The sequence below is a fragment of the Syzygium oleosum genome, unplaced genomic scaffold (assembly GCF_021117445.2).
Source record: "Syzygium oleosum isolate NSW1041296 unplaced genomic scaffold, Sole_v2.1 Sole_v2.14, whole genome shotgun sequence".
Lineage (NCBI taxonomy): Eukaryota > Viridiplantae > Streptophyta > Magnoliopsida > Myrtales > Myrtaceae > Syzygium > Syzygium oleosum.
In genome coordinates, this window is record NW_026607498.1 from 2,886,344 (window position 1) to 2,907,520 (window position 21,177).

General features: G+C 40.7%; 3 protein-coding genes across 7 annotated transcripts; all 3 read left to right on the plus strand.

Moving 5' to 3' along the window:
• The first annotated feature begins 497 nt into the window (after window positions 1–497).
• Window positions 498–6,347, plus strand: LOC115684437 (serine/threonine-protein kinase D6PKL1). 2 transcript variants are annotated; one of them, XM_030609167.2, is made up of 3 exons: window positions 498–823; window positions 1,735–3,111; window positions 5,230–6,347. In XM_030609167.2, exons 2-3 carry the CDS (start codon window positions 1,790–1,792, stop codon window positions 6,104–6,106), a joined length of 2,199 nt encoding a protein of 732 aa, XP_030465027.2. In that variant the 5' UTR covers window positions 498–823; window positions 1,735–1,789; the 3' UTR covers window positions 6,107–6,347. The 2 variants fall into 2 exon arrangements, with proteins under 2 accessions (XP_030465027.2, XP_056173831.1); XM_056317856.1 differs by lacking the exon at window positions 498–823 and adding an exon at window positions 881–1,008.
• A 2,370-nt stretch (window positions 6,348–8,717) lies between these two features.
• On the plus strand, window positions 8,718–12,104 carry LOC115684439 (uncharacterized). Of its 4 annotated transcripts, none has more exons than XM_056318105.1 (9): window positions 8,719–8,979; window positions 9,071–9,151; window positions 9,733–9,822; window positions 9,971–10,137; window positions 10,855–10,924; window positions 11,096–11,175; window positions 11,279–11,341; window positions 11,476–11,552; window positions 11,674–11,726. In XM_056318105.1, the coding sequence occupies exons 1-9, from the start codon at window positions 8,899–8,901 to the stop codon at window positions 11,709–11,711; spliced, it is 747 nt and encodes a 248-aa protein (XP_056174080.1). In that variant the 5' UTR covers window positions 8,719–8,898; the 3' UTR covers window positions 11,712–11,726. The 4 variants fall into 4 exon arrangements, with proteins under 4 accessions (XP_030465030.1, XP_056174081.1, XP_056174080.1 ...); XM_030609169.2 differs by having other exon boundaries at window positions 8,720–8,979; window positions 11,721–12,104; XM_030609170.2 differs by lacking the exon at window positions 9,733–9,822 and having other exon boundaries at window positions 8,718–8,979; window positions 11,721–12,104.
• Window positions 12,105–16,357: 4,253 nt separating this feature from the next.
• Window positions 16,358–19,455, plus strand: LOC115668933 (uncharacterized). Its single transcript, XM_056317945.1, has 5 exons — window positions 16,358–17,797; window positions 17,878–18,840; window positions 18,913–19,002; window positions 19,112–19,201; window positions 19,279–19,455. Exons 1-5 carry the CDS (start codon window positions 16,358–16,360, stop codon window positions 19,450–19,452), a joined length of 2,757 nt encoding a protein of 918 aa, XP_056173920.1. The 3' UTR covers window positions 19,453–19,455.
• Window positions 19,456–21,177: the final 1,722 nt, after the last annotated feature.

The following is a 21,177-nucleotide window of genomic DNA, read 5'->3' on the forward strand; positions in this document are numbered from 1 at the left end:
TAAATGAATCTTACCCTGTGTAGTGTGTCCAAGCACAAAGGCGTCGGATCGCCTTTCTGACCGATCTCGTCTTAATATTCACGTTATGACGTGAAAGGATATCGTCAGGAAACTCGGGTGAACAATCTAACAAGAGGGAAAAAAAATTTACAAATTTTGCAAACATAATTCTTTTATTCTTTAAATTAATATTTCGAAATTAATCGGTTCGTGTTTTCGTTTTCGATGAAAAAGAGAGAAAAGGCAGCAGGACTGGACTAGACTAGACTGGACGCGAGGCGAGACACCACCGTAAAAAAAAGCTAAAGAAAATAAAGGCGAAAAAAAGAGGAAGAGAGAGAGCTTAAGCACGATGGAAACCGTCCCGCTTCAAAGCGCTCCTTTCACTTGCAGTTGCAGAGAAAGAAAGAGAAAGAGAGAGAGAGAGAGAGAGAGAGAGAGAGAGAGGCAGAGGGAGAAGGAAGGAGACAAGACCTCCTGTCCTGGAAGAGAGAGAGAGAGAGAGAGTCTAGAGAGAGAAAAAGCAGGGGAGCGCTGGAGCTCTCCTCCATGGAATTTGCGCTCGCGGTGGGGGGGAAAGAGATGAATTAACCCCGAGGTGAAAAAGCCCCGGGCACGGTTCTTGCGGACGCACCCGCGCTTCGCTTTCGCTTTGGTCGCTGCTTCTGGACAGTGGGGGAGAGACAGGGGGGGGACAGGGGTCGACGACCGGTCGCGTTCTTGGGTCGTCAGGGAATCTTGTCGCGGCCCGTTGCGTCGAGCTCGGGGCTGTTTGCGGCATCGCCACTGAGCGAGCCCGCGCGCGCGCATGCCTTCTTGACTGGTGCGTCGTTTCTCTTCTTCTGCTGCTGCTCCTCTCTCTTTCTGCTTCTGGGTTCTGCATTTCCTGCTTCGTTCTCGCCTTGGGGCGCGTGGGCTTGGCGACGTTGATTCTGGTTACGGGGACAGGACAATGCCACTGAGCCCAGCATCGTTAGTGCTTCTTTTGCGGTTCTTGGTTTTGAATTGGTGGGTGCTTGTGGAGAATTCTCCTCGCTTTGGTCCTGGCTCCTGAGCGTAGCCGGGTGCTTCCGTTTGGCGTCGTGTGAGCTTGTTTTGCGTCTTTTGGTTCGTTGCTTGATCCGGCGAAGATGAGCCGAGTTTGCTGATTTGGCTCCTCGAGCTGGACTTTGCCGCTCGAAAGCTCTTGTGACGTGCGTGGTCGGTGGCTGCTGGGTTCGCTAGCTTTTTTCGTTTGGATCATCATGCTCTGTATTTCCATGAGCGGTAGTTTGTCATTTATATGGAAGCAATGTCACTCCCCATTTTGCTGCTCTTGGTATCGTTACTTTTAAGTTGTTTTTAACCCTTCCATCTTCTTGATTTCTACCTCTTTCGTTTCCTCGAAACCATGCGTGCGATATAAGTAAGAGTTTGTAAATCTACTCTCAGTTTTTTCAGGCTAGAATGAAATTCACGTGGGCGTCCGATCTTTAAGCTTATACCTCTATCGAAACCTGCGTGTGTAAAATTGTTCGTGGCAATTGTATTAAAACCTTGTCACTCCCTTTACTTGAATTGGCTTGTTTATACGGGGAGTTGATACCATTTGATGCTCTGACGTATTTAGTCTCAAGAATGATTGGTTTTCTTTGTGTGGTACGTTGTGAAGCCTTTAGTAGAAACTATGTAGTTAATAGAAAACTTTTTAAATTACTGCGTGCAGTGATAACGCGTATGTTTGGTCCATTGCAGAGTTGCTTCGTTGCTTTGTGGAGAGTATTTATGTGATTTTTTCCTATCACTGTAAATGGAAAGGTTTCCAGAAGTCAAGGTACTTCCTGCAAAATTGCCCGGAAAGGACCAGGTATCCAGTATTCGTATGCCCACTGTGAGAGAAGTTGCAGAAGAAATAGATACGCACATGCATTTGTTGAGAGAAGCACATCAAGTGTCTAGTGGGCATCCGATGTCGGGGAGAGGAGAAATTAGCCGATCTGTTCTACAGGACTCACAAGAGTCGCGCTCATATGCATCCGTAAGAAGATGGAAAGGCAAAGATTCTATTCCCGGACGAGAACAATCAGTGCCCAATGCTGTCTCATTTAAGGTCGTTAATGATTCATTTGAGGAAGGTGGCCCGAGTTATTTTTCAGGAGCTAGTCATCCTCCCGAGCCGATCGACACAGATTTAATGAAAGCAGTTTATGTACCGCTTGGTCAAGATAAACCAGAGAGCGCATGCTTGATTAAAAGCTTGCCTGCAAAAGGGCCGCCCTTTTTGGAAGATCTATCAATCAAGCCTCCAGCTAAGAAACCTAGCCTGGTTATTCTTTCACCAGCAGAGAGTTTGGTTGAAGAACCTAATGATGTTTGTCCATTTTCAGTTCCTCGTGCATCACAAAATACAGATAATTCTCTCCTTCCAAATGACACAGAGGAGAAGGAATGTGTTTGGGATGCTTCTTTGCCTCCAAGTGGCAATGTAAGTCCACACAGTAGCATTGATAGTACAGGCGTCGTTACTGCCATGAGCATTGTCAACAGTCGGGCCAGCACATACCGCAGTGATATGTTCACAAGTGACGGCATGCTTAGCGTCGACAGGAATTTTGAGAGTACGAAAGGGAGTCTACGGGGGGATTCACTTGAGAGTGCGAAAACAAGCATTAGTCGAGCTAGTGATAGCAGTGGCCTTAGTGATGACAGTAATTGGAGCAACATCACAGGAAGTGCCAATAAGCCTCACAAAGGGAATGATCCTAGGTGGAAGGCTATCCTTGCCATTCGAGCACGAGATGGAATTCTTGGGATGAGTCACTTTAGGTTGCTCGAGAGGCTAGGATGTGGTGATATTGGAAGTGTGTATCTTTCTGAGCTAAGTGGTACTCGTTGCTATTTTGCCATGAAAGTTATGGACAAGGCATCTCTTGCTAGCAGAAAGAAGCTCAACAGGGCACAAACAGAAAGAGAGATTCTGCAGCTGCTAGACCATCCATTTTTGCCAACTTTGTATACACATTTCGAGACAGAAAGATTTTCATGTTTGGTCATGGAGTTTTGTCCTGGAGGGGATCTGCATACTCTAAGGCAGCGACAGCCGAGGAAGCATTTTTCCGAGTATGCTGCTCGGTAAGATTGACAACTACGCGTCATCAGCTGTTTATGGTGTTTCCTTCCTTTACTTTAAGACAAGTACACTTTTTTATTTTTTATTTTTTCTAGCCTGTTCTGTGCGGAAGGGTATGTTAATTTCTGCATTACTTATGCGAAAGTTCCTTTATTCAGTGAGAAAATATAAGTATGCATTTGGCAGGAGTGTGTATGAAATTATATCTTTTGCATGTAAAAATGTTTGCGCATTTAGAACTAACTGCCACTTCATCTGGGATCTAGTGAGCAACACCTTTCAGGTTCATTTCTTGCACAATCTTGTGCATGGTTTGACCGTGGTAATTTCCTTTGCTACAAATGCGCGTTCTTTTTCCCAACAGAACATAACATATTGCTTGCTTTGATACGAATTGAGAGAGGGGACCTGAGATTCTGTAGAGATCCTTCCTTTTGGGTTTCCATCTGAGAATGGATTGTTGGCTTCTGCCATATGGGAGAAAGCAGATAGGGTATTTTAAGAGTGGTTCCAGATTATCCTCTATCTGCCCTTCACCAAATGTGTGCTTGCAGCTTATCTTCTGAAACTATTGAGGGCAAACCTCTCTTTAAAACTTTTTTGGACCGTAAGTAAGCATGATATCCAGAAATCCACGAAGTAAACATGCTTAATAATATTGACCTAGTGCATAGTGGAGAGTTAATTTTGCTACTACTTACTAGTGTTGCTCGGCGCAATTAATAAATTGCTCCTTTCTTTTGCTATGTGAAACTTGCATCGGTTGCTGGCTTTGCTGAAGATGAAACACTACTTGGTGCCGTTCTTTATGATGAATCTCATCAGCATTTTAACAAGTTCATCTTTTGATTTGCAGAGCATATCCTCTACCTAAACTATTGGCATCAGTAAATAATATTTGGCAGAAATGAAAAGGAAGAAATATTGAGTATTCTATCAGGGACAACTATGATCTTAAATTTCCCTTGTTTTTATAAATCTCATTGGCCGCATCTATCTTCAAGTGCTTGCTTCAAAATAAAGTGCTAGGGTTTGTGACCAGAAACAGTTTTTCAATGGAAAGTCCATGGAACTCTTTTAGCTTCCTTAACGAGGCACTTTTCCTTCCTAGTGCTTCTGTTTTAAGTACCATTTATGTTTACTTTTGGCTGAAAGTGAATTGCTTAAGCCACTTGTGTTTATAGAAGGTTAAGCATGCAAAAAGAGGTGGTGAAGCTAAGCATGAGAAAGAGATGATAGCGTGATGACTTCGTGTGTAATTATTTATTTTGAATATGCCTCCTTTTGATCTTTCAATATGTTATTTCTGGTTATGGAATACCTCCAGCAGTTTAGCAAAGGAAATCCATTTTGCTTGCCTTATCCTCTTGAAAGTGAGAATTGCTGCAATCCCATTTTTTTAAAGGTAGGGGAATAAGTGACCTGAAATTGCTCATATGTTGAAGTTCATTCTTGTGAGACCCCTCCTTTTTGTGCTATAATGACTTACGTAAGTATAAGGCACCTGACCTTGAAGGACATACAGATAGACGTGCTGGAGAAAATTAGATTATAATCTGAAAGAAGTTCCTCCACACGATTTTATTCAGATGACCGAGAGTTTTTCTAGGATTCAGTAATTTTCATGGGATTTTCTGGTTCATTGGTTAGAAGTATAAAATGCCGAGATATGGAGAATCCTTTACTGATATTTTCTCTCATCGTTCAAAGCAGCGGTGAGAGATAGCACATTTCCTTCAATACGTTATCTCATGTATCTTTACCTGACTGGACATTATTCTTAAAAGTAGACGATTTTATATCCCTAGGGAAGGCTATAGTCTCTTATGTTCTGTGAAAACTTCAAATATCTTTAAACTGCTTTAATTTATGGCTGGATTTATCTGTCTTGCAACCTTTCCTCTTTAATCTTGTAATGTGGATACTGTTTTGGTAGGACCTGGATAAATTTTGTTATATGTAAATATCTATAGGCTTTCTAGGCATGATTTGGAGGACTAATTTTCTAGGCTCAGCGAGGATGTTCAATTGTCTTGTGGTTTGGTTTCTTCAAGCATTTCCTGAACTTTGTTGAACACGTTATGAAGTAAAATAATCATTACTGTGTCTTATATTTGCAGGTTTTATGCTGCAGAGGTTTTGCTAGCTCTTGAGTATCTGCATATGCTTGGAGTTGTGTACAGGGACTTGAAACCTGAAAATGTTCTGGTTCGTGATGACGGCCACATTATGCTCTCAGACTTTGATCTTTCATTAAGATGTGCTGTATCACCAACCCTCATAAGAACCTCATATGACTCTGACCCAAGAAGGGCTGGCGCCTTTTGTGTCCAGCCTGCTTGTATTGAGCCTTCCTCTGTTTGCATCCAGCCTGCTTGCTTCATTCCCCGATTCTTCCCCCAGAAGAATAAGAAAAAGACTCAGAAACCCCGTGCAGATCCAGGATTCCCCTCTAGCACCCTTCCAGAGCTTGTAGCTGAGCCCACTTCTGCTCGGTCAATGTCCTTCGTCGGGACCCATGAGTACCTTGCCCCCGAAATTATCAAAGGAGAAGGGCATGGGAGTGCGGTTGATTGGTGGACTTTTGGCATTTTCTTGCATGAACTGCTTTACGGTAAAACCCCATTCAAAGGCTCTGGGAACCGCGCCACGTTATTCAACGTGGTTGGGCAGCAACTCAAGTTCCCGGAATCACCAGCCACAAGTTATGCAAGCCGGGACTTGATACATGGTTTGTTGGTAAAAGAGCCACAGAATAGGCTCGGGGTGAAGAGGGGTGCAACCGAGATCAAGCAGCACCCATTCTTCGAGGGCGTGAATTGGGCCCTCATCCGGTGCAGCACACCTCCAGAGGTGCCAAGGCCAGTGGAAGCCGAGCTGCGAGGGAAGTATGGGGCAGTCGACCCGGTTGGTGTTGGCAGTGTTAGTAAAAGGATGTCTGGGCCGGGGACGGACATGAAGTCTGGCGGTAAATTTCTGGACTTCGAGTTCTTTTAGTGTTTTGGACTGGTGGAATTTCTGTGCTGTGTTTGTTCTAGCATTCCTGATAATCCCGCTGGAGCTTCTCTGCTCTGTCTCTCCCTGTTACTGCACTACCAAATGGGAAAAATTCTCCGGAAATTCTGTGATCTTGACCCCAAAACTCGACAATCTATACTGAGATTAGCTTTTTAAGTAGGAAACTCATTGGATCTTACTAATGCCGAGATTATTAATTGAAATATTTCGATGAACCTCAGATCCGTGTTGTGATACTTTCCCAAAGCTGTCGCTCGATGTTGGAACTAAACCGTCCACGTATGGATGGAGTTCCTCCTATTAGCGTACTTCTGGCAGATACTTGAATGTAAGTAACTATCGACTTATTCATGTGGCTATCGCGTGATCAATGCCTATACTCTTTATTGCATCGATTCATGTCAATTCGTGTTAATAAACCGACAACCTAGTCCCGGTTCCTTGTCAATGTGGTGGAGCCAAGTCGGATATTATGTCACGGTCACCGATCGCAAGCTCAGACAAGCATGGACAGCTGATCGGACATACAAGAAAGAATGCTAAAATTGCTCGCGGCCTTCTGTTCTTAAAGCTCTCATGTTTGTAAATCTCTTGCTTGCTTTTGCATCACCATAGGATTTGTCCACACGAAGTAGGAAAACTTCCATGCGTGGACAAGGTTCAGCAGTTCTACTCAAAGAGTGCCGCTCGTGTTGTCGGAAAACCCATGGACGTTGTCATTGGTCGTTTTGCATTCACAAAAACAAGTTTGTCATTAAAACAAAGAGGCTAAGATCTCGTGCTAATTGGGAAAGATGAAGCGTGAGAGTATTTCTATTGAGCGGTTATTTCGTACAGGCTCGAATCGTACATTCGATCTCTTTGGTTGGAATTATTCGGAGCATGCCTTCTCGATGTTTTAATACGTATATCAAGTAAAAAAGATGGAAAAATAAAGCCGTTTCTAAATTCAATGCCGTTTTCGGAGAGACCTGTCACCATAGAAAGACCTTCACGGCGGCAAGCCCGCATAATGTCAAGTGGTGTCAGTTTCGGTACGTTGATCAAATGATACCGCGCAAGCGAAAAGTTTATGAAAGTTTTCATGGTGGTATGGATGCGATGAAAGGCGCATCCCAACCTCATTTTGTAGCACCCTCTGTGGTTATATACGATTCGTTTTCTAAGTTCACGGTAATAGAAACGAGGTAAGGTCTTTTAAAGAACAAGGGTTTTTTTTTTTTTTTCCGAATAGGAGAGTTCGGTTTGTAGAAGCGAACAATGCTTTACAAGAGAAACTGGCCTGAAGCGTAAAACCGGTGAATAAAACGAACAAGATGGCTAAATCCTCGGATATAGAAATGAACAATAAGATGCGAACGAAATATCAAAACCCGGTTGATAGCGAGATCATCTAGTTCGGCCTAACCGATTGATCGTGACTTTCTTTTAGTCATGGAGTGATGCACATCTCATTCCATATATTAAAGTGTGATTGGATAGAACGACCATCATTGAATTCAAAAATAGGGTATGGTCTACTCTCCATCAAAGGCAGGAGGAGAAGGAGAAAGATGACCTTAATAAGTCAAGTGGGATTAATGTAGAGATTGACAAAACGAACCGAAACATTAATTAGGCGGCTTTCAAAAATTGCTGTAGATAGTGTGCCTTATGGATGGATCGAACCGCTTAGCAATCCGGTTTTAAGTACGTTTTTCATTTTTAATTGGCGTCGATCCATCGAAACCAATCTTTCGATCGATTCAATTGAGCGTGAAATGCAAATGCGATTCGATTCTTATAAACAAAGAATACTGAGTTTCGGGAAATAAAATGTCTTATTGAATTGGGAAAATAACATAAATGGTCTTTGAACTTTAACTTAATGTGTAATGTGATCCATAAACTTTTAATTTGTTCAAATCATAAAAATGGATAATCAAACCTATTTCTCGATACAATAGACGCTAAAAGAGTTGAATAGGGGTCTCACATAAAGAGAGATATTTAAAAAGCGAGCTTGTTTACTCATATTTCGAATCATAAATAGAAGGGTTAATACCACGAAAAACCCCAAACTGATACATATGTGACAATTTTACCAAAAACTAATTTTTTGACTATCAAAAACTCCAAATTGGTATATCTGTGACAAATTTTACCCTGCGTTAGTTTCCGTTAAATTTTACTGTTAAATTGCTTTGTTAAATGACACATGGTAGTTGACGGATATACCATTTTTGGGTTTTACCCTCTATTTATCACAGGTGTATCAGTTTGTGATTTTTTTTTGTATTAATCCAATTTAGCTGAAATTAACGGAGGGTAAATTAGTCACAAATGTACCAGTTTAGGGTTTTTAGTGGTAAAAAAATTAATTTGGGGTAAAATTATCACATGTCTACCAGTTTGAGATTTTTGGTGATCAAAAAATTAATTTGAGATAAATTTCTCATAAATGTACTCAGTTTGAAATTTTTCATGATATTAATTATAAATAAAATAAAATAATAATTATTTTTAAAATATTTACTTTTCGCGAAACTAACCCATCACAATATCTTTAGCGGATTCGTGAGAACCGTAGATGGCCGCCAAGAAATCCAAATCCCCGTGGGGATGGGAAGGGGAACGGATGACAAGCTAGAACGTGTCGTGACACGTGGACCAATGACGCGAGAGCACGCCCTTCCCTGTCGAGGTTCTTGTGGCGGGTAATGCGATCGAGGGGATGACAGAAGCAGCAGCAGCAGCAGCAGCGCCGCCGCCGCCGAACCGCCGGGAAGGAGATGGGGGATGATCTCTACGCCTTGGACTTCGACGGCGTTCTCTGCGACAGCTGCGGCGAGAGCTCCCTCTCCGCCGTCAAGGTCCCCATCTCCCTCTCTTCCGTACTTTCGCTTCTCTCCTTCTCGTGGTTTGACTCGAACGTGGGGTTGACTTTCCCTCCGCTTTCCTTAGGCCGCGAAGGCGAGATGGCCGGGGCTCTTCGACGGCGTCGATCCCGCCACCGAGGATTGGATTGTCGACCAGATGCACATCGTAAATCTTGCTCCCGAGTAACTGAATCCCATAGTCCATCGTTTTGTTTTCGCGTCGTGTTAAGTTTGGTGAGATTGAATCGGTGACGGCTTTGATTAAGTGGTTAATCAGTTCCTTTGCAATCTAATTATGGGATTTCCGGATGGGTTCGTGTTCTTCGGTCGGAAAATAGCTACTGCGCATCTCGTGGGGAGTTCCAGTGGAATCATTGACACGAATATGGAAGTTCATTTTTACCTGAAAAGATTAGCCATTTATCACTTTGGGGGGCAGGGTGGTCATGGGATTTGGCTTCTCTGTCATGTGATGTTGTGCACCTGCTGTGCTTGTTCTTTCTTGAAGTGTAATGTCTCTCCTCTTTCTCTGAAATAGTGGGTTCTTTGTGAATTATCTTTGCGTGTGATGCAATGTCACGTGTATGGAAGATCTTGTCCTACCTAATTCTAATACCCGAAAATTCTGACACACCCAGATCAAGATGAGTTAATCATCATGTATCTGGAAATTGCTGCAAAAATGTTGGCAACGTATGAGGATTGAATAGGTTGAAGCAGTGTCCTAATGGTGATGGTTTGTGGTAGGTGAGACCTGTCGTGGAGACCGGATATGAAAATGTCCTGCTCGTGAGATTGCTGTTGGAGATGAGAGTGAGCTCTATTCGCAAGTCCTCGGTGGGTAACTTGAATGAATATTTCCTCTATAAACTGCTTCTAGAGCACCTTTGAGCTGATTTATTATGCGTCTCTATTTGGGGTGAAGTACTTTTAAAATGTAGTATGAAAGTGGATGTACCTGATGATATGGGGTTTGGTGTGCAAGGTTGCAGAGGGACTCGCCATAGATGGGATTCTGGAGAACTGGTCAAAGATCAAACCTGTCATTTTGGAAGAGTGGGGCGAGAACAGGGAAATACTGGTAGACCTTTTTGGAAAGGTCAGAGATGAATGGATGGATAAGGACTTGGGAACTTGGATTGCTGCAAACAGGTTCTTTAGATTTTCATTTTCATAAAGAACGTCAGAATCCCGCTTGATCTTTCTAAAAGCTTTTGACTGATATATAGCTCTACCTTCGGATGGGAGTTACTCAAGGGAATGCGTTGATGAGAGTTTGCAAGTCTTAAGTTCCCTAACAAAGCCATTAGAAATTTTTCTTCTTGGGGAATTTGTATTAATGTTGATGTAATTTTTAATAGCCATTGTGATAATTCAACCGAGCGTACTCATTTGACGCCAACATTATCATTTCGCATGGCTTGTTTTCTAGACCCACTATTCCGTTTTACTTCACGTGTACTGATGTGTGTGCTCACAATCAGAATAATTTCCTAGTTCTTCTGGCCATGCTCATTATGTATCTCCTCTTAAATTGTACAATGACCAATTGGTTTTGTCTTAAATTGGGACTCCGGTACCATCGAATTTCTCTTAGCTGAGTTTGTGGCACATCTGTTAGATTATCGATCAATGGAGTTCAAAAACAATATAAAATAAAATTGAAGGACAAAATACCATGTTCGTGCAGCTTAGATGTGAAATATGTTGGCCTAATGATAAGAGTCTTGATGTACATATGTCTAGGACTAACCTACCTGCTGGCTCTGTGTTCCGTCTGATATGTTGACTTTAGGAACATTATCAGTGTTGCACACTTGATTATGCTATTTCATTGTGTTTTCTCGTAATCAATCATTCTTCCTGCAGATTTTACCCAGGAGTTCCTGATGCTCTTCAATTAGCGAGCTCAAGTATATTTGTTGTTACAACGAAACAGGTTGGCTCTTAGAGTCATGGTTACTCTAGTTTAGTAGGACTATGAATTTTTTAAAGTGTTTCCAATCAGCACTTTAAGTTGTTATTGTTGCTGAGCATCCAATTGATTATTCCCTTTTCCCTTTTCGTGTCTTATACATTGATAAAGTCTCTTCTGTTATGCCCATTCCAGAGTCGATTTGCAGATGCTTTGCTGCAGAAACTTGGGGGGGTAACTATACCCTCTGAAAAAATATATGGTTTGGGGACTGGGTAAGTGAATCTCCGATAAGTGTAGTAAAGAAGCATTAAATTAGTGAATGTATCCTCGAGATCTCCATTTTCTCTCTTAATTCATTCTGTGAATTGTATACAGACCCAAGGTGGAAGTGCTGAAGCAGCTTCAGAAGAGACCAGAACACCAGGGGTTAAAATTACAGTAAGATTTTGTCCTGCTTCTGGTAAACGAGGAGTAGCAGTACATGCCATACTAATCTCGATCACTTCGCCATCCTGCAAATGATCTCGAGAAGTTGAAAATTAATTAAGAATGTCCCTTTTCTTGTTCACCAGCTTTGTGGAAGATCGACTTGCAACCCTTAAGAATGTCATTAAAGAGCCTGAGCTAGATGGATGGAATCTATATCTCGGTACTATCTCCTGTCCCCCATGTTCACATTCTTGTTTTCGCTTCTCCATCTTTGCCTATATTTTTTCTTCTGCATTACTCAGTTTGCCTCTCTGCATTTGTAAGTGTATGCTTTTCTCTAGCATATCAGCACATTTGTCGGCACACTAAGCTCGAATAGTTTAAGCAGGGGATTGGGGTTATAACACAAAGAAGGAGCGGGAGGAAGCAGCTAGCATTTCCAGGATTGAGATTCTTCAGCTCTCTGACTTCACTAAGAAGTTGAAGTAACCAAATTCGCCTTTCTTTCTGTATTTTTTCACTAGCTGATTATCAGCCATGTATCTCCAGTAAGTGGTGCAGATGAGATGCTGCTTCAACTTGCAACGGGTCGTCTGGCCTGAAAAACAAAGAAAAGAAAATGATTGGTTAAGATTGTTTTCTTGAAATACTTCCTGCTGAGATAGCCAGTAGCCACGCATATAGGAAAACAAGATCAAAAACATGTGTATAACCTACTGGAAGTTATTAGTGTTGGACCAAATTGGTCGTATGGATCTATCCTTGCTTATTATCTGGTTAACAGCCTATCTTATACCATTCATTTTTGTAGACTCTAGCTTGAAATGCATGAGTAATGTGCTCGTTGCAATAGCATGATCCATCACGGGCCCGTAACAATCACACTTGTACAAGAAGGAAATGATGTTTGCCCCCTTTATGATACTATATGTCTCCGGTTCTTATTTCTTTCAAAGGTATAATCGAGCCTAGTGGAGGCAGTAGGGTGCCAAGTTTGAACTCGACGCAACTCGACTTGCGCACTCGATGCTCAAAGTACAGCTCGAGCTTGATCGAGCATGGAATTTCCCATCCAAGCTCGACTCGGGTAGAAAATCGAGATTTAGTCAAGCTCAACTCAATTTGCCTCGGTTATAATCAAGCTACGAAATTAAGCTAGAGCTCGAACTAAAAAAAAAACTCGAATATCTTTCCCTTATGTATAATAATTTTTTTTGGTTAAGTATATAGTTAGTGTTCAAAATTTTTATGAACTTTATGTTTATTCAATCACATCTTGTATTTTACTTTGTGCAATCAAGTTTTTCCATTAATTAGGCCACAGACATGTGGGGCTACATTGACAAATAATGAAAAAAAGCGCTAAAAAAGTCGTAAATCTATTGTATTAGTACCAATTTGATTATAAATCTTTCAATTGGACCAATTTAGTCTTAAACCTTTTCACAGTCCATCCGGCCATTTTAGATCGGAAATTGCTGACGTGAACGTCGGAGATTCTACGTGGCATGGCCGTCGCTGATATATAAAACTAAAACCATATTTGTGCATGTGATGTTTTGCATTACACAATTTATTAATTCTGGAATATTATCCTTAGGGATTAACTTCACTCTCTATTTTTTTTATCTAATCGAAATCTTACGACTCACGCATTTTCACTTTTATTCAATGCAAAACACTCGAAACTTCACAAAATGTAAATGTTGAAATGTAGATTCACATACAGTTTTTTTTATGATCTTTCAAAGTTTGAATAATAAATTACATTTTGACAGGAAAGTTTAATAAAAAAAGATTACCTTCTGCTGTTATTTAAGTGGAAATAACAAGTTCTTAAATCCTTAAAATAAACAATCGCGAGTCATATTCAAATTTGATTCCTCAAAGTGAATTTCCCTAGTTTCTTTAACACGAATTCACTGTCAAATTTCTTTCTCCCATGCATATTAGATTCGCAAATTTTAGACCTTCCTCGTCATTTCACCTTGGGTGTGAAGGGGAATGTTCAACTTTAAAACATTACATGTGTTTGTAGTCTAATAACCAGAATTTATAGAGATATGATTGCATGCCTAATCTTTTCCCGTTGGTGAAAGATTAAAAACGAGAACATGGCATTCCTCTTCTTCAAAAATGGGTGATATAGTTCTTCGGATCTCTCTCCATTTATCTAATCGATACATGTGCATCACGTATTCACAAAACACATGACTCGTGTTAGATTAGACACACAAACACAACGAAATAGAGAATAAATGCGAGAAAGAGAAATCAAGACATAAGATTTTATCCTTGTTCACCCTTACACTAGGGTTACATCCGGCAGGGAATTCCACTATAATTAGCATCTCCTACCTCTCTATTACAACTTTTAATTACAAGATAAAGAGATTATATATATATATATAATACAACAGCTATTCATGAGTTCAAGCCAAACTATCAATAAGATACGGGCCCAAGCTATGAAAGCCCTTTGGCAACTCGAGGGCGTTACCCTCATGACCCTTATCGAGACGGCCCCCTCGGATCCCCATGCCTTCCTGTTGATGGGGTGTATAAACCACACCCTAACAGCTCGTAAAAAATACTAGTCTCTTTTCTCCTCTGTTTCTCTCTCCACTAGTAGCTGCATGCCCCAGCATTGCCGAGTCTGCATACCTATTGCATATCATCCATTTGAATCCAACAAACTATATAAAAGAAACATGAAGGGTGTTCTACAGGCCTTCAACTAGCCTAGCCGAGTCTCCATACCTATGCCTTTAAATTATAGAGAAGAGAAAATGCCTCGAACATTTGTATCTCTCGTCTAGAACAATGATTCTATGTAAAAAGTATATAATACGTATTAGGAGCGACACGTGAAATTTGATTGATGGGGGTGGATGCACATACGTGAAAGTATAACATTGACTCCAATACCATTAGGGGTGAGCATGGTTTCATGGTAGAACCGAGAAACCTGAGAACTAGGTTCTAGGGTATGCAGAGTAGGTTTTAGGTTCCAAAAATTTGGAAAACTATTCTGACAAATAGGTTCCAAGTCGAACAAGTTTTTGTGTTTTTCTTGTTCTATGTCTTTATGCGATCTTGCGATATTCCATAACGTCCAATGATAAGTGTATAATCTGAATTCAGTAGTATGGGCTTCCATTTCCGGCGATATCATAACAAAAACTTTTACTTTATTAATGTTTCATATTCTTTGTGTGTTTAAATATGAGTTGTGATCAACGAATTATAGCAAATAGTGATAATTAGAGGTGATGATTCATTACAATCATTCAATTGATAGTATATGTGGAACTTTGGTAGATCCTAGAACCAACCCTGAAACTTGTGATAGGGTAGGTTATAAATTCCAAGGGAAACCTGGACGGAATTTGGAACTGCTCATCTCTAGATTATCATATTAGAATGTCTAATCTGAAAGTTTAAGCTATTAGATGGTGAGAGGTCATATGTATACAAAGAGCATGTAAGACCCATTGTCAAGTAATCTAGAACTATAAGATGGTCAATCTACTGAAGTATTGCTCAAATGATAAGGCTGATAACTCGATGACAAGAATTAATCATATACCCACCAAAAACAATTTTTCTTGGGGAAAATTGTCAATTCAGTCCTAAACCTATTGTACGGCGGCCAATTCAGTCCTAAACCTTTTAAAAATTTGCCAATTCAGTCCTTCCGGCACATTTACCCCGGAAAATGCTTACGTGGATGTCCAGTCAGCTCTGGCCATCCTACGTGGCCGGACCGGCCGGCGCTGACGTGGTCACCGGAGATAAAAACGACGCGTTTTCTGCGATTAAAAAAAGAAAGAGTTTGGAGTTGTCGTCTGCTTGGAACCCTCGTGTCTTGCCCCAAAGTGAACGCTCACCCCAATCCTCGCTCCAATTCGAAGAACCCTAACACAAATCGATTCCATCTCAAGTCGAATCGAACGATTTCTCGCAAGCCGCATCGTTCTTTCGTCAAATCGGCTCCTCCAATCCTGCGTTCGCTCGTCAAAATTGAAGACCCGATTCACCCACAACACCCGATTCGACCTCCGGATTCTGCAGCGAACGCGACAAGGTGTGTGGTCCCGATTTTCTTTTGTTGTCGGCATTCAGCGAACACAATATAAAGGTGCGTTTTTGTGCTCCCAAACGCGACACAAAGATTCGTTGTCTTCACGTGTTGTCGGTACTTGACGAACATGATTGTCTTCACGCAAAACCCCCGATGGCCATCTGAAACTAATTTCTAAGCATGTATGCACACAAAAGAATATTTGGATGCAAAATAGTCCACGTAGCATGTTTGTGGCAAATTTTGTTGCGACAGATTTATGAATTTCTTTTGTGTGTTGTAACTTTGGGTTCTGTTTTGACTGCACGGAATGTTTGTGGCAAAATAGTCTACGCAGAATGTTTGTGGCAAATTTTGTTTCTACACAGAATGTTTGTGGCAAATTCTGTTTTGACTGAACTTGCCTTAGGTGGGTTGTTCTTTTGTTATTAAAAGCCATGGGAAGTAGTATCAATGTACTGAGGTGGGTTGTTCTTTTAGGAATTTCACTTGAGTAAGGTCACGTGAATTTTAGCCTCCTGAAACTTTGAACAAGATTATGGATGAACTAACTGTGACTTCTGTTTAGGCAAATTGACAATAAGAAGACTTTGCCTTGAAATGTCACAGGAGGCACAAAAGATTTAATGAAGTAGATGGGAATTCTATTAGAGCTTCTGAAACCTGCACCAAATATTCTTTCAATGACTTTACTAGACAATATGTATCGTTATATAAGTTTGCCTGCGCAAAAATTTTACTTCAGTTTCCTATTTTTTTAGTTAGCATTTGTCTTGCTCTAGTTTAAGTTATTCTCACAAGGAGTGTCAAGAGATCTGATAATTAAGCACAATGACAAATTTCTTTGTGCTAATGCTTATCTTCACGTGTTATTATATTGACCCTCAATTATGTTCAGTTAACAAACTATAATATACGTTGTCATTTTGTATAGGGTCGAGATGGACAACCAGTCAACTCTGGTTTGTCTTGTTGGAGGTGCTGGTCAGGGTGCTAATGAGAATGCTGGTCAGGGTGCTGGTAAAAGTAAGGGCATTGGTGGAGGTGCCTGTGAGGGTGTTGGCCAAGGCGAGGGCATTGGTGAGGGTGCCGTTGAGGGTATTGGTTTAGATTGTAATTTCTCAGTTGATAAGGGTGATGGTGCTACATTAGAGAGTAATGAATTTATGGTGGATGATTTAGATGTATCGGTAGATAATGTTGAAATTGATTCAGACAATGAATACTCATCTAATCTAGTCGATACAATATTCTCGACTGATGATGAGGATAATGATGATGAGGAACTTGTAGAAGCAAGGAAGAACATTAGGGAGTTCCACAAGAGGGTCACAAAGGGTTGGATTATAGCGGAACCACTCACGAAAGTTGTACCATCCCAACAATCTATAAGAGAATCATCTAATCGCGAACAATCTGATGTGGTTATTGCTGAAGGTGGTTACCAAACAGACTATTATGAAACAGATGGAGATGAGAGTTTAAGTTCTGATGTAGAGCGAGAAGATAGTGATGTGACAAGAAGGAGAAGTAGGTTTCCAATGTATGATCCTGATAGTGTAGTGCCTTTTTTTTCTACGTCTATGAAGTTTGATGATAGTAGGCAATTTAAAGATGCTCTCATAAAGTACTCAGTAGCCGAGCGTAGAGAGATAAAATTTGTCAAGAATGAAAAAAAATTTGTTAGAGCAAAATGTGCGGATGCAAATTGTGCTTGGAGGATTTCTGCATCTTTGGATGGTAGAACTGGGTCATTCCATGTGAAGACCTACCACGAAGAACATTCATGTAGCATCGGCTTTAATAATAAGAGGGTCACGAGTTCTTGGTTGGCAAAGCACTACCTTAGTACAATTAGAGCAATGCCAACCATCAAAACTAGTGCTTTGAAGGAGCTTATCAAGGATCAGTTGGGCTTAAATGTAAGTATGAATCAGTGTACAAAGGCTAGGTTGCTTGCCTTCCCTGTTTTGATGGGAAACTATGAGAAAGAATATGCAAAGTTGTGGGATTATGCAGAGGAGCTTAGGGAGACAAATCCTGGGAGTAGTGTTATACTGAAGGTTGAGAAGCCCGAAATGCATTCTAAGGCATTCTTTGAGAGAATGTATATCTGTTTTGCTGCATGCAAAAAAGGTTTCCTTGATGGATGTAGGAAAGTGATAGGGTTAGATGGTTGCTTCTTAAAAGGAATTTGTAAAGGGGAGATCTTGTGTGCCATTGGAAGGGATGCAAATGATCAGATGTTTCCAATTGCATGGGCAGTTGTCAAAGTTGAGAGTGGAGACACCTGGAATTGGTTCTTGACACAGTTGATGTGGGACCTCAACATTATAAACACATATGGACGAGGTTGGGTCATAATCAGTGATAAGCAAAAGGTAAGTTCCTTATTTCTTTTTTATTGTCTTAAATGATCACACTTGTAGTATGTTATTTTGATTGGAATCATATTTTGTAGGGTCTTCTACAAGCTGTGGCAGAGTTGTTGCCTGCAGCTGAGCATAGAATGTGTGCTAGACACATTTATGCCAACTGGGGCAAGAAGTATAAGGGAGTACAAATGCAAAGATTGTTTTGGCAGTGTGCTAAGAGCAATACCATGGTAGAGTACGATGAACATGCTCAAGCATTGAAGAAAATTAGTCCTGCTGCATATCATGACTTAGTTCAAACGGAGCCAAAGCACTGGTCAAAGGCTTTCTTCACCACTAAGGTCAAATGTGATATAGTTGACAACAACTTATGTGAGGCATTCAACGGAAGAATCGTAGATGCCAGGTGTAAGTCCATTTATAGCATGTTAGAGGAGATGAGGATAATGATAATGACAAGGATGCACACACAAAGGGATGCATGTGCTCGATGGAGGAGAGACTGTGGTCCAAGAATCGTAAAAAAATTGGAAGAAAATAGACTTGCTGCAACTTGCTCCCAAGTGATATGGAATGGTGATAATGGATATGAGGTGATGGAAAAGGGTGAGAAGTACGTGATCGATGTATTCAAGAGAGACTGTACTTGCAGGAGGTGGCAGCTTACTGGCATCCCTTGTCCCCATGCCATTTCTGCTTTAAATCATAGGCATGAGGATGCATATGATTATGTCGATGTGTGTTACAAGAAGGAGAAGTTCTTAGCTGCATATCAGAACATGCTTATGCCAGTTCGAGGAGAGAGATTTTGGAAAAAAACTAACAATGAGGCACCTGAACCACTTCCAGCTAGGGTGAAGCCTGGCAGACGTAAACATAAAAGATTAAGGGAGGAAGGTGAGGTGGCAAGTGGAACTCGGATGTCGAGGAGAGGAATGAAGATGACTTGTCAAACTTGCAAGAAAACAGGACACAATAGTTTGACATGTCCAGTTAGGAAGGCTAGGTCTACCGCTTCACAAACACACTTTTCAAGGAAAAAACTTTCGGTAAGTACATTCATTTTCATGATGTCATGCTTGCTTCGGGGATAAAACCTTAGATGAATTGTCTCTTTCTAGGTTCAGAGACATATAGGCGAAGGTGCAAGCGACGGTGTTGGTGGGACACCAATTGCTGATGCTGCGCCTGGGACACCTGTTTGTAGGACTGTGAGTAGTGTTCTGTTAGATTTTCAATTTAACTAGCAAAGTATTTCTATTTCCATGGTGTCATGCTTGCTTTGTCGATAAAACCTTAAGTGAATATTACTCTTTCCAGGTTCAGAGGCATACGGGCGAAGGTGCGAGTGGTAGTGTTGGTGGAGCACCAATTGATGGTGCTGCTCCTAGGACGCCAGTCCACGAAACTGTGAGTAGCATTCTATTAAATTTTCATTTTTATTAGCAATTTTTATTAACTAATGAAATTTAATGATGTTGGGCAAGATTACAAGTTCCGCACATGGCAAGAGACAAAGAGTTGATGTACAAACACATGTTGAATCAACATCAAAAGCAACTGCAGTTGAAGTTCCAGTTAAAGCAAGAGGCCCATCAAGAAAGAAGAAAAATAGTGACAAGAAGCAACTTCAACCTACAAGAAAAAGTGATAGGAAGTAGTGTTATGGTTGTGAAAAAGTGATAGGAAGTAGTGTTATGGTTGTGTTCTTTTTTTTTTTTCGCTAATGGGTTCAATGAAGTATCGTTGTGGCTGTCTTATCTTTTTTTTGTCACTCAGAGGTTTAGTGAAGTAGTGTGGTGGTTCTCTTTTTGTTTGTCGATGATAGGTTGGTTCAGTGAAGTAGCATTGTGGGTTTTAGTTTTTTTTTTTGGCTCGATGATGGCTCATTGACTTGGTTGGGGATCGGTGAAGTACTGTGCTTGTACTCTCCTTTATTGCAATGAAATGTGCTTGTGCATTCTGGTAAATTTGTTTATCTGTTGTTACTCTTACCGATTGTTGCATATTCTATGACAAGTCAAATAAATGCTTAAGTTGAAGCAGGTGCCTGGGATAGTTAATGTTCAATTTATTTGTTTTTGCATTGGTCACTGTTCAGCTAGGAAGATAAGTAATCTGAGCACATGAAGACTGCTCCGATTAATGGCAAGGAACATGACAAAGTTAGTGGGCATTAGTTTTTGAAAATAGATTGCAAATTGGATTCCAAAATGGCATGTCCATGAGAGCTGAACCTTTGTTACAAGCTAAAGCAACATCAATGGAGCTTCAATATACCAAATAGAGCACAATCTCAAATGCACATCATTAGACAATTAGCAACCTCTCTCCACACCAGAAACATTTTCAAATGTGGATACATCCATTCCAAGCCAAATCTGAGCCGTTTCCCATAGTAAGTTTACAGAACTTTGTTTGTTAAAGTCAATATTAATTTTCTTTTTGTACCTTTTCAGTCCAACTAATGGGCATATAACATCTTCAGCCACAGAAGCTTTGATGAAGTTAGTATAGCTAATTCAACCCAAGTTGCTTGCTTTTGTGGGATAATCTATTATTCTTTTCCTTGTCATTGTGGGTTATTCATATATCAGAATGAATGCAAGACAGTTTTCAATGGCATATAGGATAACGGAAAGTTAAAAATCCCTAGCCATGAGATTTCCCTAGCTCTTTTCCTGATTTAAGCAACATTTGTTCCAGAAAGGAAATTGAACTATTAAAAATCCAAATATTATAAAGAACATTGCCACATATCCAGACAGGATATGTGCTTTTCAAACTGAAAAAAAATCTTCACTTCATTCATCCCACAAACAAAGTGCACATACATGTAAAAAAGATGCCGACGAATACAAAACATGTTCAGAATAACACATTCTATGCCAAACTCATGACATCCTTCACCTTCAAATTTTAAAATAACATACGAGCTAATATTACTATAAACACTAACAACACAACCAACATTATCTTCAATCTAGAATTTTCTTGTTTCACATGTTTTAATTGTGCTTTGAGAGCCTTGACTTCGGCGTCCATCGAGCAGCCATCATCCTCACTACAGGTTGACATTAGTTCTTGCTCGACATTGCTCTGGTGAAAACTTTTCGACACACTTCTTGCTGATTGACTGATTTCCCCATCAACCCAAATAAAAAAACTGCAACTTTCTCCTTTGTTGTTGTGGTTGTATCTTGGGCAGCCGTAGTATCTTCTTCCCCGATTGTCCTTCGTCCTTGCTGTTCGTAGTGGAGATTTGAGGCCACAGTAACAAAAAATGGATGTATCGTTGTTGATTGGAGGGACCGACGCCATCGATTGTGACGAATAGGCTGATCTCTTCATGAATTCTCTAATCTCTTCTTGCGATGACACCTCGC